The sequence below is a fragment of the Amblyomma mixtum genome, chromosome 2, assembly GCF_055824585.1.
Source record: "Amblyomma mixtum isolate Tamu chromosome 2, ASM5582458v1, whole genome shotgun sequence".
In the NCBI taxonomy this organism is placed as follows: domain Eukaryota; kingdom Metazoa; phylum Arthropoda; class Arachnida; order Ixodida; family Ixodidae; genus Amblyomma; species Amblyomma mixtum.
In genome coordinates, this window is record NC_143013.1 from 69424592 (window position 1) to 69441875 (window position 17284).

General features: G+C 45.6%; 1 protein-coding gene and 1 long non-coding RNA gene across 2 annotated transcripts in view; one reads left to right on the top strand and one right to left on the bottom strand.

Annotated features, from left to right (window-relative positions):
- Nucleotides 1-17284, bottom strand: part of LOC149359666 (uncharacterized) — an 88706-nt gene that overhangs the window by 25664 nt on the left and 45758 nt on the right. The window lies entirely within an intron of this gene.
- On the top strand, nucleotides 6034-12118 carry LOC149359667 (uncharacterized). The gene is made up of 2 exons (XM_089575292.1): nucleotides 6034-6067; nucleotides 11790-12118. Exons 1-2 carry the CDS (start codon nucleotides 6034-6036, stop codon nucleotides 12116-12118), a joined length of 363 nt encoding a protein of 120 aa, XP_089431418.1.

Here is a 17284-nt window from a genome sequence, read left to right on the forward strand (position 1 = left end):
TTGCCCCTGCGCAGATTTCCCGTGGGCAGATTTCCGTCTGTACTGCGTTATGAAGAAGCTGGAACCGTTTTCCACTTAACCGTACTGAAGAATAACGACGGGCTGGCTGATTCCCAAATAACGCATTTTTAATATGTTCCACATAAAAAGGCTTGAATAAGCTGCCATTGTTTGTGTTCTCCCATATGAAAGCTGGAACGAGCTCCTTGTAGATAAAATATGTGAAAAGCAGGCTTTAGCTGGAGCTTATGTGAAAAAAGGTCTATGGTGAAGTTAAAGAGATATATAATTGTCAGGATGCTGCTCAGCGTTTTGCTCGGCTCATGAAAAAGTAGTGCCAAGAAATACACATGGTTTCTGCTAAGATTATAAGTGGCTTTTTAACACTTATTTGTGAATACTAAAATTCCACAAGATATTTTAGTAGGGTGGATACATAAGTGTAAAAAGCGAAAAAGAAAAAATAGCATTGTCAAAAGTTCAGGCAAAAAGCTCAGAGATAAAGTCCCAGTAATGAACAACCGCTCATCGGCAATGCACAGAATAAATAATGCGTAGCACAAGCGTCAAAAGTTCAGGAAAAAAGCGCAGACATCAAAGTAAAAGTATAAAAGAACCACTCATCGGCTGTAAACAGAGAAAATAATACGTAGTGCAACTATTAAAACCAGTCAGTAACAAAAATATTTAAACCCGATGAGTAAGTACAACGAAATGCAACTAGTTGGTCTCGAATTAGGGAAGAGCGGGCTCCGCCGATAATTTCGAAATTATGGCTGGTGGGACCAGACATGACTGGGAGGATTTGCCACGCGAAACTAATTGTGACTAGACATCGAATGGTGCGCCATTGTAATGACAGAAAAATCACCAATGTGGTGGAAAGAAACCTTCCCATCAGACACAATTCACTACGCACAGACTAAAGTTATTTTCTACTGCGGTGCACTGCTGCAACTCCACAGGAGCAACCACAGGGAAACCTTTAAGCTGTCGTTATCTCTATGAAGGCCATATCTCAAAAGCCGTCAAAGGAAGTTGCAATAAAATGACTGAGTTGACCATACAATTCCTATACGAGTGTTCATTTCTTATTAAGGAACACGCCATCATGCTAAGGAACGTGCTGGCAAGGATCAATGTACTAATGAAATTTTCGATTGTTTTTGCATTGATGGGCTGACCCATAATTTTATGAATATCGGCAAAAAACATGAGATCTGGATAATTTGTCCGGTACCTCATAAGAGAAAAAAATAAGTGTACACGAGTCAATGACCAAACAAAAAATGGAAATCGAAGATCGCACAATAAAAAAGTACTTCCAACACGCAGAAGGAATTTTTTATCGCTTTGCCCTCTCTTGTGGCAAACATTACACAGGTTAGACAGGAAGTTGTGTCAACGAAAGGACAAGGAAGCACTCACCATCATTAACTGAGATGTCAAGCACCTACCTTCCGATGCACTCAAAAAATGCAAAGAATGCAAACCATACAAGTTTCCAATAAAAAGAATGCAGAGAGGCAGGCTTGCGAGATCTGAGTAGCATGGGTCATCCAAGAGTATCATGAGCCCTGTGTCAAGACAGAATCTGTAGCTCTATCGAGGAAGGAAGTTGTGTATTGCGCGATGTTGCAGGTAGGAAAGAAAATAATAAGAAGAAGGACCGGATAGTCCTAAAATCTATGTGGTAAACATGAACAATGTTCACTCAAAATTTTAGTTGGTAGTCCAGCACCGTCCTGGTCTGTTCGTACCTTTTAGGTCGCCGCTTCTCCTCTGCCGTGGTATAATAGTAACCTACCACTTAGGTGAGCTATTCGCCATTTTAGTATTCCTTGCGTATTAAAAAAACACAAACTGAAGACCACCTGTTACGTTGCACACGACGCAGAAACCACGCCCACGCAGTACAACTGCAGGGACGCCACCTCCGACACCTTCGCACTTCTTGTTAGCGGATTAAAGAAAATATAGAATGTCCAATGCTACAACTGTCGGAGTGAGATTCCAGTTATTCTCCGACTTCAAAAATAATATGACGTCCACATGACCTTGTGGCGCCTGGCGTATAATGGTTGCTTCTGACGCCACGTACAGAGGTCGCGATTGGCTGAAAAAAAAATTGTAAGCACCAGTCTTCAGATTTAACTTCGGTACCGTGAAGTAACCGTCTGTGCGGGAAAGGGTTTTCAGTTGCGGGAGACTTAACGCGCAGACGTGTTCGGATGAAACGCTAGACTGCTGAAATGTAAAGTTTGGGTCCTTCTCAAAGAAATTACGATTCTACGATTTTCTGCATACAGATGCCGGAAATTCAATAAGTACAGAATAAGGCATAAAGTATAGAGAATGCTTTGGATGAACGGACTCTCGTCATGCCAGAAGTAATTAGGCGCTACTTGATATACCTGAATATACATGGAAGTAAATGCCACCGCTTCACTTGCGAGGAACACAGCGAAACCTTCATATCTTCTCCGCATAAGGTCACAGATAAGATCAAACGGCAGAGCGTTATCTGCTTTATTTTGGCCGGACGTCTACCTCAGGAAGTACAAAACGGATTACCCGCGAAATTAAGGGAATGAAAATTATTGCCAATACGGCTGGTGTGTATAGATGTTCAAGATTTAGAAATCTTTCCAAGTATGGTTTTCGGTTTTTCCCATTATTTATAAAAACAAATGTGACGAACACTGAAGTGCTTCTTCGCAGTCCTTGTTCCTTTCTCTTCGCGCCCAAAAATGCGTCGAATAGCCCATCAAGTTTTAGGTTTTAGGTTTATGGCGGGTTTAAGATTCCAAAGCGACTAAGACTATGAGGGGCGCCGTATTGAAGGGCTCCGGAAATTTCGACCACCTGGGGTTCTTTAACGTGCACTGACCTCTCACGGTACACGGGCCTCTAGAATTCCGCCTACACCGAAATTCGACCACCGCGGCCGGGATCGAACCCACGTCTTTAGGGTCAAGCAGCCGAGAGCCATAACCACTGGGCTACCATAGAGGTAAGTTTTATCGATCCTAGCAGCCATTGAGAAAACGTCACCATTTTCCAGGGAGATTCGAACCAGCGCCGGCGCAAACAGAGCAGCTACCTTTCCCCCTGCCTTAGACAATTCCGCCAGTACCACCGCTTTCTACTAGGTGCGTGCTCACCTGCTTTCGAATTCCAAAGAACGTGAAAGGAGTAAATGGGGAGAGTGAAAACGTATTTCATTCAAGTCATGCCTCTTATAGAAAATTCTAGTCAGGGCTTTAGAAATTAAACGCGAACGCTAAATGCGAAGTCAATTGAAGTTTGTTTCGACTTATTTTAGACGAGTTTTTCAGTCAGGAGGAACACGGCAGTCGTACCAAAACTAAGTAGAGATTATTACCCCTGAGTGGGGGCTAAAGCGAGCATGGCAACAAGACCCAGCGCCAACGTGGTGTGGCGAAACCAAGCACGAGCGTTAGCTTCTCGCTGAATAATTGCTGTCAAGCCACAAGCTCGACAGCCGCAAAATTTGTTTTTCCAAGTAGGCGTACATGTGTTATCTAAGGCAAAAATTCATAGCCCTGAACACGCCGGCCACGCTAGTCGCCCGCCGGCATTGCCATTATCAATTCTAAAAAATTCAACTACTTGTCATGAACCTCTTGCAAAGGCGATGAGGGAAATATCTAAATGTCATGTCGAGAGCGAATGACGCGCACTAAAATTAATAGCGCATTAATAATATAGACACAACGCTGACCTTTTAGAACGACAGCACAACGCGAAGAGAAGTAAACGAATAAAAGTTTCGTCTTTGGACGACGTTTGACATCATTGCCTATGGAGGTGTACCGGCGCTGATTGAGAGCAATTAAAAGACACTGAAGCGCTTGTCCACAGTCCTGTGCAATAACTGCATTAACTTGCTCTGCTTTTTCCCTCTCTTTGTATTTCCCTCTCCAGCTTTGACATACAGCATGTCCGCAGTATTAAATAAATAAATAGAACTAATAGAGGCGAAGCTAACATTGGAGTTAATTATGGCTCTGCGCCGACAACAGCTACATCCTTCCGTATTTTTCGAACTAATAAAACGTGCCACTGGACTCATAAAATGCAGTGGCAAAGTTCTCATTGAAATTATAATTACGGCAAACTCGTTAGAATAAGTGGTCCAAGATTCGAGAAAAAATATAAATTGAAAGCCGCAGAACAGCGAACTTCTTAACGAGTATGCGCGTGAAGGATGCTCCCTGGCAGCGAAGGCATGCAGCACGGAAGGACTCCTAATCTGAAAAGCATCTGGGAGCTTACGTGCGGTGCAGAGAAAAACAAAAATTTGACGTCTTCTTCGAAGCTACTTCGTGAAGAAGAGTTGCTCCTGCTATAAAAAAAAATATGAAATGCTACGGGATCTGCGACCAAAACACTATTTTGTGGCCATGAAAACTGCGAAGCAATTTAAATGTAACAGATGAAAGGGGGTTCGCGTACTAGTGACCTCAGCTATACAGTTCACCAAACAGCTGAGCGGACGGCAGCAAAATCACAGTCAGTCTACACAGCCAGAGAGCTGGAGCCGCGCGCGCCGGCACACTTCGTCGTCAACTTCTTCGTCTGCCATCGAGGCAACCTGAGGCGCATTCATAATAGTTCAGGCGCGTTAATTGCAATTCACTACAATGGCCCCGGGATGGAAGAGGAGCCATCCTGGCGACCTATGGTGCTGGCAAGAGGAGCGGGTCGTAATAAGTCTTGAGGCGACTGACATGGACAAGCTCACGGCCGCGACGACGCAAGTCCGAAGAGGGTGTAAGCAGCTCTACAATATAATTAACAGGGGATGTTGATTCGACGACGCGGTAAGGGCCATGATGTTCTCTGCGAAATTTAGAAGACTGTCCTGGTGTAGTGGAGGGGACCCAAAGCCAAACTAATGAACCTGGAGAGAAAGCGTGCGCGGTTTGATGGGCATCGTGTTCATGCTTTCGGCGACCTTGGGAGTCCGAGGTGAAAGAACGGGCCAGTTGGCGACATTCCTCGGCGTGCTTGGCGAGTTCGGAAAGGGGCGTGCATTCGGAGGCGTCCGGAGTGTACGGCAAAACCGTGTCCATTGTGGAGGACGGCTCACGGCCATACAACAGGTAGAAAGGGGAAAATCCGGTGGTTGACTGGGTGGCGGTATTGTATGCGTACGTCACAAAAGGCAGCACAGAGTCCCAGTTAGACTGATCTGACGAGACGTACATGGTGAGCATATCGCCGAGAGTGCGATTAAAGCGCTCAGTCAGCCCGTTAGTTTGAGGGTGGTAGGCAGTGGTGGTCCGATGAATGATGCGACAGTCTCTGAGGAGGAATGAGTTGGAATGAAGAAGATGATACAGTACTACCAACGACGACGAAGCGCTAGCGCCGAGGTGAAGAAGAAGAAGTCCGTAGAAGGCTCGTGCTGGAGAACTGCCGCTTGTGTGCCGGTCCCTCGCCTCGCTGGTTCCCGGACTTCTTGCGCCAGGGTCTTTATCGCTGGTGCTTCAACGTGTCAATAAACCGCTCTACATTTGGTGGAGGTTGCGGCGGTCACCTTTCCCCATCACCGTGGACCTTCGCAGTCGCACCATCCCGATGTCCAAGGCAGGTCAGCAGCCCCCCAGTCAACAGCCAGCCCCCCCGCCGGAGCCAGTCATCTGCTCCGGTGCCGTCCGGCAGCGGGACCCAGCTGTTTTCAGCGGCCACAGCGACCAGGATGTGGAAGATTGGCTGGAGTCGTATGAACGGGTGAGCCGCCATAACAACTGGGACGACCGCGTCAAACTCACCAATGTGATTTTCTACCTCAGCGACGTTGCGAACCTGTGGTTCCGGAACCACGAGGCCGACATTCCCACCTGGGCCGTTCTGAAGAGCACACTCGCGGAGGTTTTCGGTCGTCCCGCCGTGCGGAAACTGCGCGCTGAGCAAAGCCTGCGTGTCCGAGCTCAGCACACTAACGAGACTTTCACGAGCTACATTGAGGATGTAGTGGACCTTTGTAAGCGTGTTGACCCGGCTATGACTGAGGCTGAACTCGTAAAGGCCGTCGGGGGTAACGAATGCGGTCTTCTCACGGTCAGCGGCAGCCATCGGGACCTGCCAGTAGCCCGAACGCAAGTCAAGAGAGGAGAAGTATTCGGCGCCTTGGAGACAGTCAAGAGCGTCATCGATGCGGGGAAGCGGATAATTGTCTTTGTGGGTAATTTTGTTCAGTCGCCGGTAATCGACACAAAATCTGATAGAACCGTCTTTCTTCTTGACCAGCACCACCGGAGAAGACCAAGGGCTGTGAGAGGGACGAATGACGCCACGGTGCAGCATGTCTTCAACGTGCTCACTTATCACTTGACGCTCAGCCGCAGACACGCGATAGGGGCGCTGCCGAAAAGGCGGGTGGGAGCCGGTCTCAATGCGATGAGCCACGGTTGATGTACGGCCTAAAGGCTGATGGGCTGCATCGAAAGCGAAGCGGAAAGTGTGGAGAAGGGCTGAAAGCTGCTGACGGTAGGTGGACGGAAGAGTATCGTCGATGGCGGCGCGGAAAAGTTCGTCAGGCTCAGGTTCAGTAGCGAGCTCGGAATGCATGGCGTTTAGAGAGGGACCGCTGGCTGCCTCGTGGACATTAAGGGCAGAGAGAAGGCAAACAGGTTGAATGCAGCCAGGGGACTCACCAGGTAGCAGGGTAAGGGCACACGAGGATGGATTGTAGATCAGCACCTTCGTGACACCCCGCCGAACATCGAGGACAGCAGAAGGTAGCGGCAGGTTCTTCCGGCGTACAAAGGAAGCAGACGGCGTAAATAAAACGGTGTCATCCGACGCGGCACGGCACGACAGGGAAACAAGGGCAGATGCTCCCGGCGCTACTTCAACATCTTCAGCGATAGTGACCTTGAGTGGCAAGGGGGCAGAGGTTTCAGTAGTAAGCTCGTGAAACAAAGGGGAAAATTCAACTTCAGCGCGGGCGCAATCAATGACGGCGTTGTTGTGTGACAGAAAGTCCCACCCGAGAATTATGTCATGTGAGCATGAGGACAGCACCAACAATTCGACTGAATACAATATATCGTCAATGATGACTCGCGCTGTGCACGAGGCGAGAGGGGCAATGCACTGTTCACTAGCGGTGCGAAGCGAGAGACCCGTAAATGGCGTCGTGACTTTGCGCAAGCGGCGGCAGAGTTTTTCGTGAATCACTTATACTGAGGCACCCGTGTCGATAAGCGCATGTACCGGCAGTCCGTCGACGATGACCTGAAGAACGTTGCGTGGGGAAAACGGAGGCCTTGAGCTTTTCGAACAGCACGCAGTTCTTGCCTCCGGAACTGCGGATCTTAGTTTCCCTCTTCAGCGGAGGGAGGGCGACGGCGCATTGGTGACAGTGAGCGAGGGCGCGGTGATGGAGAACGTCGGGTCTCGTAAGCACGACGGTCGGGGGCGTACGCGTCTAGCGGCGAGGATGGAGAAGCCGAATAAAACATCTGGGATGGATGCACAGGGGTTGAGATGGTTGGCGATGCCACCATGCGACGGCGACAGTGGCGGGCGACATGTCCCGCGTACCCACAGGAGTAACAGATGGGTCGGTTATCCGATGTGCGCCAAGGGTTGTAAAGCCGCTGCGGAGACGGCGAAGAAACCGGGGCTGGTCGTAGAGACGGGGCGGGGCGCAGGACGGGCTGACGAGGTGGAACACAGTCAGGGGCACGGAGCGCGCCGCTGCTTCTGCGTAGGTCATCCGGGCGGGTATAGGAGATGGTTGGGGATACTGAGCCTCGGCGTAGGTTAAGGGAGCAACCGAAGGGATGGATGTGCAGTAGGAATAGCATCGGCAACTTCATGGCGGATGACCTCCTGCAATGGCGCCACCAGAGGAGTCGCAGCGTCGTGACTGGAGGGCATCAACGAGAGCTGACGCGCGACTTCCTCCCGAACAAACTGCTTTATCTGCGGTGACAGTTGCGCCGGGTCGGTGTCAGATGTGAGGGAAGCAAGCGATTCCTGCTGCGAGAGCGGAGAACGGGTGAGGATGCGTCGCTTCCGAAGTTCGTCAAAGTTCTGGCAATGAGTAATGACGTCGGCCACTGTGGTGGGATTGCGTGCCAGAAGCATCTGGAACGCATCGTCGTCGATTCCTTTCAAAATGTTCTCAATCTTGGCGCGCTCAGACATAGAGGCATCAACTCGTGTGCACAGGTTCACAACGTCCTCTATGTAGCTGGTGAAATTTTCACTAGGCAGCTGCGCCCGACTTCGCAGGCGTTGTTCCGCGCGCAGCTTGCGCACCGCAGGCCTGCCAAATACATCAGAAAAATTGGACTTGAAAGCCGACCATGTGGGGATGTCGGATTCGTGGTTTCTGAACCATAGGTTCGCAACGTCCGAAAGGTAGAAGATGACGTTGTTGAGTTTGAGTGCATCGTCCCACTTGTTATGGGTGCTCACCCGTTCGTACGATGCCAGCCAATCCTCGACGTCATCGTCGCCGGTGCCACTGAAGAAAGCGGGATCACGCTGCCGCAGCGCTCCAGCGCACAGAACGGTCGGGGTGGGTGGTGCAGGACTGGGCACGGAGTCCTTAGGCATTGTGAGCGGCGGGAGAAGACGGCTGCGAAGGTCCAGGGCGTCAGACGACCGCAACCTCCACCAAATGAAAGGGGGTTCGCGTGCTAGTGACCTCAGCTATACAGTTCACCAAACAGCTGAGCGGACGGCAGCAAAATCACAGTCAGTCTACACAGCCAGAGAGCTGGAGCCGCGCGCGCCGGCACACTTCGTCGTCAACTTCTTCGTCTGCCATCGAGGCAACCTGAGGCGCATTCATAATAGTTCAGGCGCGTTAATTGTAATTCACTACACAGAATATTTTTGAATATTGTTTGGGAAAAAACGGGTGATCATTCACTTTTCAAAAATGATATAAGAAGCGTGCACTGCACCATTTCGGTCCTCTTGCATGCACAGAAATCCTGCTACGCGAGTAAGCTTAAACGCCTGGTAAGTCACTTTCGTTGTTACATGGTGGAAAAGCAAGTCCCGGTGACAACTTCCTAATGATTTTAGTATCTGCTGTAGGCATTTATCTGAGTCAAAAACGACGGCTCATCTTTTTCTATAAAAGTCACCGCGCTCTGAAAACAACCACGCTGGGGCGACGTAGCCTAAACAGCCTCGATTCGATAATAATCCTAGCTGAATGGGCTAATCTTAGCCCGAGGACGCATAAGACAGGGCAGTAATGAACACTACTGTGTATAAAACTACGGTGTAGGGAAATAGCATGGATACATTCGCGTTCCAGTAGTGCAATCTATGCTGAACCACGGCATCCAAGGCCAGAATGAATGGAGTATGCGGCCTTTCTTGTTGGTGGTATAAGCTTGGGTTGTTAAGAAGAAAAAAGTGATGAAACTGACATTCTCAACCGCATCTTTGCCAGTATTAAATAGAACGTTTCAAACGATTGTTTAAAGCGGACACTATAAAATGCCTAGAGACTTTCTCCGACAAAAAAAAAATAGCCGGAAAGACGGTTACGATTTGAAGAGCGGTTGGATAAAATGTTTAAAGTAGTATATTGCTCAATAGTGGCGTCACAAAAATTTTGTATTCTTCAACATTTCCAGCAGCTGCAACGGTCTAACACAAACACTTTGCGTTAACTGCGAAAACTCTTCTCAGCTGTGAAAGCAAATCTTTGTTTTTAGTTTCCTGCACTTGGAACGCCCACACAACTCCTGAGTATGTAAATAGCATACATATATATACCTGAATAAATTTGGGCTTGGTTTAACAAGCATTAATTAATGGTGTTTCTCAGCTGCAGGAAAAAAGAGCTGAAGCGTTCTGAGATGCTATGCGGGAGGAAACATATCAGTGAGCACTTCGGCCTCGTTAATGTATAATAATCAGGCCTATGCCTATTTAAGGCGGGCTTCATGACACATCGTCAGTGTGTTACTGTCTGGCGACTTACCTGCTCTTGAGATGCAGTTGACATTCTACTGCGTATGTGTTCTCTTCGCCTTCGCTGCGCCATCAGTGTAAGCATAAACATGTGTTATTTCCCATATGTAGTGCTTTTGACGCATTCGGACTAAGCTCGAAAATTTTCCCCATTTGAATGTGAGTATTTTTGTGCTATCTGCACCATAGCTTTAACCAAGCTATAGAGCCTCGCACTATGTCCATCATTTCCCTACGTGAAATATGTCTCCCGTATAAATGATAAAAAAAAAAAAACATTCTGCTTGCGAAGAGCAGGAAAATTGCTTCGATAGCGGCAGCACATCATTGATGCTGCCCGCATGAGAGTAGCATCTTATGAAGAAACATCCTACATATCGATTAAAACAAGAAGATACTGGAACAGAAAAGTATTTTACGCATGCCAAACCCCAGGTTTTCGCTTGCCAATTATATCAAAATGGTATCTGTGTCAAACAGGCATCTTCACGTTCGTAGCACTTCCTATTACTGCGCAAGTATTTTTATGCTTCAAGACAGTTCGCACACTTATACCATTCAGTGAACATTAAATATGTGGTATTTCTCCTCTTCAGTTTTATTTTCATCTGAGGATGGTAAATAAGAAGTAGTCGATGAAGCATCGACTACAAACGGTTTGTTTTGAGTATTCGATGTCATAAAAAGCTTCGATGCGTTTGTTAAGGCTTTTTTTTAATGGTGAGATGGTGGAAGGTTTATATTTGTTCATCAGGACGAATGAAGTCTTAACACTAAAGGCTTTGTTTGGATCAGTGCACAGTGATCATCCAAACATGATCGCAAATGTGACTTTTGAATTATTGAAAAAACATTCGAGGTTGGAGGAGAGCAGTCATATTCGCAGTATTATTAAAAAAAGCGAACAGTTTTGTATATTGCTCGTAAATATTTCCTATCGTGTCGACTATACGTAATATTATTATGCAGAAGAGAAATTCAAACCACCACTATGATCCTCTAAGGCTGTGGGTGAGCTCGGCAAGTTTGTCTGCGCACTGAAAAATTACACCTAGTGGATGTACCATCCGATATTCAATTTTCCAGCAATATTTGTCCTTAGAGTATTCAAAATACATAGCGGCTAAAGTTTTTGAATTAGGTTAAAACATTCAATATGATATATTCGATTTGTACTAAAAATATTTGAATACTCGCTGACCTCTCAGTTAAGATACATAAAATTCTGCGGAACGGAGAAGATACCGCACCCTGCATTATTCTTAATTGCCCGGTGGCTGAGCATTCTACAATGCCCTACCATGCCCTAAGAATGAAAACATTCTGGTAATATGAGCTGGTCAATTGTAGGAGTTATCTTAGCAACTGGAAAAAAGGAACGTGGGTGAAATCGCTCGTAGTAAAACTACTTTTTTATCTCTGCGCACCGTCGGCTTTTTTACCCACACGGAGCAATATACACTGCACTATCGCAGAGCACTCCGGTTTATCTAATTTTTATTAAATGCCTCATATATAGAATACTTAGCAGTAGCTCTTTCATGCGCCAATGACATTTTGGTGCTTTTTCAAAATACTTGTGGTGCTTAATTTTAACAAGTGGGGTCGGAATTTTTGCCTAAAATACTCCTAGTTGAAGAAAACTAGTAGTTTATAACGAACTGTATGTCATATTTCAAAGCACCTATTAATAAATTTGCATGAAAAATTTCACTACCTTGTTTAATTTTAGTCATAACTATTGAGTACTAATTTGAGGGGTCATTGATGCCCTGTCAGCGAAATAACTAGAATTATCTCTTTTTCAGATCAATGCGTCCTCCTAGGCCACAAAATCAAGGCCGTAGGCCTCCCCATCCTCCAGGCCAACGGCCTCAACTTCCTCAAGGCCAATACCATCAACTTTCTCAAGGCCACCGGGCTCCACGCTCACGAGGCCCGCGACCTGTTCCACCTCACGGCCCAATGTATCCACCTCCAGGTGTCCCGAAGCCGCAGCTTCCTCAAGGCCCCGGATCTTACCCTCATCAAAGTCCCGGGTATCAATATCACCAAAGCCCATGGCCTCAACATCCTCAAAGCTCCCAACCTCAGCGTCCACCATGGGGGACCCCAGCCGAAAACATCTGTCCTCTGATGGTAAAAAAAATTATTATTTTACCCGGCACAAATTTTCACCAGTGCGCACAAGAAGTTTCTACATTTGCACTTACATTAGCATCTGTTCGGTAAGACTCTGCTCAGAAAAATGCAAAAATTGTGAAAGCAAAGCCGATCTAAATCACATGATCTGGAACTGCCCGCAGTCCCTATCCGGGAGTAACTTCATTATCAACTCTGATCATTGGCAGGCTCTAACGTTCAGCCCCAACCCGGGGACACAGCTCAAGCTCCTCCAGCTGGCTGAAGACGCCGGCGCTGCCCAAGGGATAGCGGCCGTCGTTTAAGAGGGGCGGCTTTGGGTCGCTGTTCTGTATCTGCTTTTTTAGCCACCACTACCACCAACGCAAGCGCAAAGGCTTTGGGGATTGCATCAGTGATAGGCAAAGTCGGCATTGTAGGCAAAGTCGGCAAAACCTTCTCCTGCGAATAAAGAGACACTTTCATCTACAGCAGCTATACAGAACAAGTAGGATAACACACTCTAGACTTTCATTCAGTGCTCAAGTACTCGAAAATGTACAATACAAAATCAACATAAAAATGTAACCCATGTAAAAATGTAAAAACATGTAACTCTAACTGCGCGCTCATTATTTACACAAATAAAGAAATGTATAATTCCTTTGCATGTGAAGTTTGCGCAGGTAAATTTTTTTCCTGTTCTTTTAAAGGCCTATATATGATACTTGGCACCACAGAATAAACAAAAATGCTTAATTCTGCAATACGTGGTTGCGGCGGAATATCAACGTATATTAACCTCAAGACAGCTAACATTCAATGCAGCGGAGCTCAAAAGGTGGTATCAGGATAGTTGCGTTTCCTAGGTTGCGCGATACTGATGCTGATACACATGGCACTGCTTTGATGCAAAAATTTTTGAATTTTTTGCATTAGTGGTTTATTTATCCACTGAAATGGGAGACAATTTAACCTGCAAGCTTTGATAAGATGCTTACGATTCATGGAAATCAGACAAGTAGTGTGGGGAAAGGACTGCTCAATGGTTATATTAAAAGTATACTTGAGATTTTTTAGAAGAAAGGGGCACGAAACATGAAGTATTGGGCATATATTGACTTGGTAATCACACACCTTAGTTCTTCTAACTCTTGACCTTCATAAATAGTTCACAGCACTTATATAGGCATCAAAATATCATCTGTCCCAAGAAGCTTTTACACCGACACAGATATGGGTGGCATTTTTTCACATTGTGTTGTCGTTGCCTCCCTGGTACATGCAGCCGTATGGTACCAAAACAACGTCCTAAAGCTCTCTCCCATGCCATGAATTCCTATTGTACGCAGCGACGCTAACGCTGCCAGAGCTGCATTCCAACAGCCATAACTTTCCTCCACCACGCCACAACTTTTTACTGCACCCTGCTATACTTATCACGCTTGAATCCGGGTTCCTAGTCGTTTGGATAAACGCTGTGTGATGCTCCTCCCAAACGAGATTTCAAACGAGAGGCTTAAAAATGATAATGTGAATGCTTATTGGAAAAGATTATGTTAAAGCTTTCCATCCGCCCAATTTTTTAAGAAATGCAAGAAAACTATGGAGTATTCTTCGACACATTAATGTCACCACTAGGCATCCGGTTGGTGTGATTTATTCGTGTTGCATTCTGCAAATGTGGATATTACAGCAGGGCGTTATAGCCGAGTGAACAGTTAAGCGCGGTGATCTTTTCCGCCACCAGTGTGCCATGGGAAAATGAGATGCAATATAATAATTTTGTTCGCTTCGAAGACGTAGCCCAAAGATGACGTGCGTTGATGACGAGCTCGTTATTTAAAGCGTAAAACAAGGCTAATGTTCAGCAACTGCACCACGCCTAGTTATTTGAAATTCGAAAGCAATGCATTTACTGAGAGCTTTGATAACCAGCCGCACTTGAGCGCTAGATGGCGAATTGTGCATTGCAGTTTTAGTTCATGCGCGCGCGCTGCTTTGTTCATACCATGCGCAATGCCAACAGTAACTAACTGGTGGAAGTGCTTCAGCAAATGGGTGTGTGATTGGCTTGAGAGATGTATGCCGCAAAAGTTGCGGCACAGGCCCTGCTTATAAAAGGACTCTATGCGCATAAGTGTTGTTAATTTCGGATAAATGAAAAGAGAATCAATCGCGCTGTCAATTCTTAACAACCGTGTGGTTTGATTGCTTCGGGACGAGGTTATTCAAATTAAAAGTCCAGACAAAAAGTGAAGGAAAAGCAAAGTAATAACTCTATTAGTTGCGCTTGGTGCCGGAGGCAAAAATTCATTATGAGGTCTGCAGCGCACGGAAACACGGAGAACACGATGGAGACACCACATGCGCTAAATTGCAACTGAATGTTTATTCAATACGTGCACATCTTTTTTATGCAGGGTGCATGGGTCAGAAGATAATCCGCCAGTTTACTTGCGCCACACATTCTAGCTATTCTTCACGCCATCAAGAAAAAAGAACTCTTTCATTGATAGCTAGGCATAAGGCGTGCTCATAGATTTACTTTCTGGCCTTTCTATCTGTCTTGCCTCCATGATCTCTCTTGTCAGTTGTTTCCTGTTTCTGTTAATGACTGGACATATGCATTAAAGTCTGCAGTGCACACACCTGGTTCGCACTGTACACGATGTTCAGACAGATTACGGCTTTGTAGCTTTTTGTTGCGCTCACGCAGCCTGTCATTTAGATATCTTCCGGTCTGATCTGCGTACACTTTGCCACATAACGCTGGCAGGGAGTAAACAACTTCTTCTGTGCACTCAACAAATTTCGTCCTGTACTTCTTTTCGCAGGTTTGCTATCTTACATAGTTCGGCAAGCTTATTAGGGGCTGAGAACACAACTCGAAGAGTTGGTCGCTTGCCTATTTTCTTCAGATTAGGTGATATCCTGTGCATACACGGAATCACTGCTACTTACATTTCTCACTCGCCGTTACGTTTGTTGCGAATCATCTCTTCGGCTAGCGCTACCAAGTCATATGGGGATTATCCGCTTCTTGTAGCCGTTTTTCTTGCTCTTGGAAACTAGCATCCATCAGGCGCACGCATGACTTTTACAGTTACTAGTAATAAGGCTCTCAATGGCTACTAAGGTTTCCGGAAAGTGTATTTCGCTTTTGGTTGTGTCCCGCCATTAACAAGTAACAATACTAATGAAAGGTCGATGAGTAGAGTGCTTCACTAAATAGAATCGAATACGAATAGTTGAGCTTTGCTGCCGAATCGAATGCAAGCTGTGCAGCATGGAACCGATCATATTAGGAATGAAATGCGATTTGAATAGCGGGAAAATCTCACATACAACGAATCAAATATTTTTACGCTTTGTCTCTAAAGTACTCAGTATTTATATCATACAACTGATCGCCCGAAACCGCGAAGTGGTAGCGGCGGGTTACAATAAGACACTGTAACTTATTGGCTTGTACCTAGATGTATAAAGCGTTCACACCGCTTATTAGAAAACAACGCAGCAGAGAGACAGACTATAAAATTTTAGTGTATTTACGTTATACACAAAGAAATACATTTTTCGACCCAACTCATGATGGCAGGGAACTGACTAGTGCACATCTCAGTAGACAAAAAACGACAAGAGTTACTTGAGCGCCATGACATTTGAGATCGACTATCAAAGCGAGACATTGCTAAGCCTGCCTGAGGCTCGCCCTGTCACCCAATGTTGGAGGCCTTGTACAAGCAGCACTAAAGCCGCCACACTAATCGACCGCGTCGGGGTGTTGAATCCTCCATCCCACGCAAACCGACCGCAAAGCATGCTGTACTGCATTATAGTCGGTGCTGTTTATGAAACAGCCGTAGAAAATACATTGGCATGCGGTTTTCAGACTTGATGCAAATTGTTGAGAAATATTCGAAATCTTGCCAAAGTATTCTATCCTTTTCTAAAAATTTTGAATGTGCACTATTTCTTCGGTGAATCGAAAATCGATTCGCTTCTAGAAAAGTCCGATTTTATTGAGAGCCCTACAACACAATATAAAAACACAACACAATATAAAAGAAGGTGCACGATAAGTACAGGTAATGGTTTATCGCAAGCAGGTTTTTTTTTCGTGTACTTGAATTCGAAACCCTAATGTTGAAAGTATGGAGTGTTCCAGCTAATGGTAACTAAAATGTATTGTAATTCTATAACGGTGTAAAGCACATCAACTTCCAGGGAGTAATCAATTCCGCGCTCAAGTTGAATCGAAATTTATAAAGTAATAACCTATAAATTTCTACATGGACGAGCTCTCAGAGACATGCGACAAATATTGCCGTAAGCCTGAAAGGTGGGCAAGAAGGGATTTTCTGAGAATCAAATTATTCGGATAAAAAATTGCGACACCGGAGTGGTGAAGGCAGAGAGAAAATTTTAACATAGGAGATTACAGATACCATGTACTGAAACACAGTTTATAACAAAATGTTAAAAAGTTTCGGCAATATAACTACACTGATGAGAACTTTGCGGCGTTCGTTCACAGATCGAGGGAACATCGATTTATTTTGTTATATCTTTTTATCACAGGTAATGGTTTATCGCAAGCAGATTTTTTTGTGTATTTGATTGCGAAACCCAGATGATAAAAGCATGGAGTGTTGCAGCTAATGGTAACTAAAAGGTATTGTAATTATATAACTATGTAAAACACATCAACTTCCAGTGAGTGATAAATTCCGCACTCAGGTTGAATCGAAATTTTGTAAGAAAATGCAAACGCTTCGTAAGATGGATTGTGCAGTGTAGATAAGGACTTGTATACTACTGTTTTCATCTCCATTTTTGTACGTATTCGTCCACGCATAGCCTTGAGAGATGCGTGCACGCTACTGTTTCCGGCTACATTTACTACTACCTAATAATTTGCATCTTTTTCTTCCATTTAGTGCCAACCTGGACAAAAGCCAGGGGACCCATGCGGTCCTGTTCCGAATTGCCGTTGCACCCTCGACCTAAGATATGGCTCTATGACTGACCATCCGTGCATCTTTATTCCATCCGGATAGCGTTGGCAGTAGTGCATAACAAGCTGTTGACGAACGAGAAAGAGTAGAGGAAGTACCGACTAGACGCGCTACCCCATAAAGAATAAAGTGATATGTGTACTAAAGCAAATATATCTAAA

Coding starts and splice junctions, on each gene's coding strand:
- LOC149359667 (XM_089575292.1), top strand. CDS start 6,034: ATGACTGAGGCTGAACTCGTAAAGGCCGTCGGGG. Junction 6,068..11,789: donor ACTCGTAAAGGCCGTCGGGG/GTAACGAATGCG, acceptor TCTCTTTTTCAG/ATCAATGCGTCCTCCTAGGC.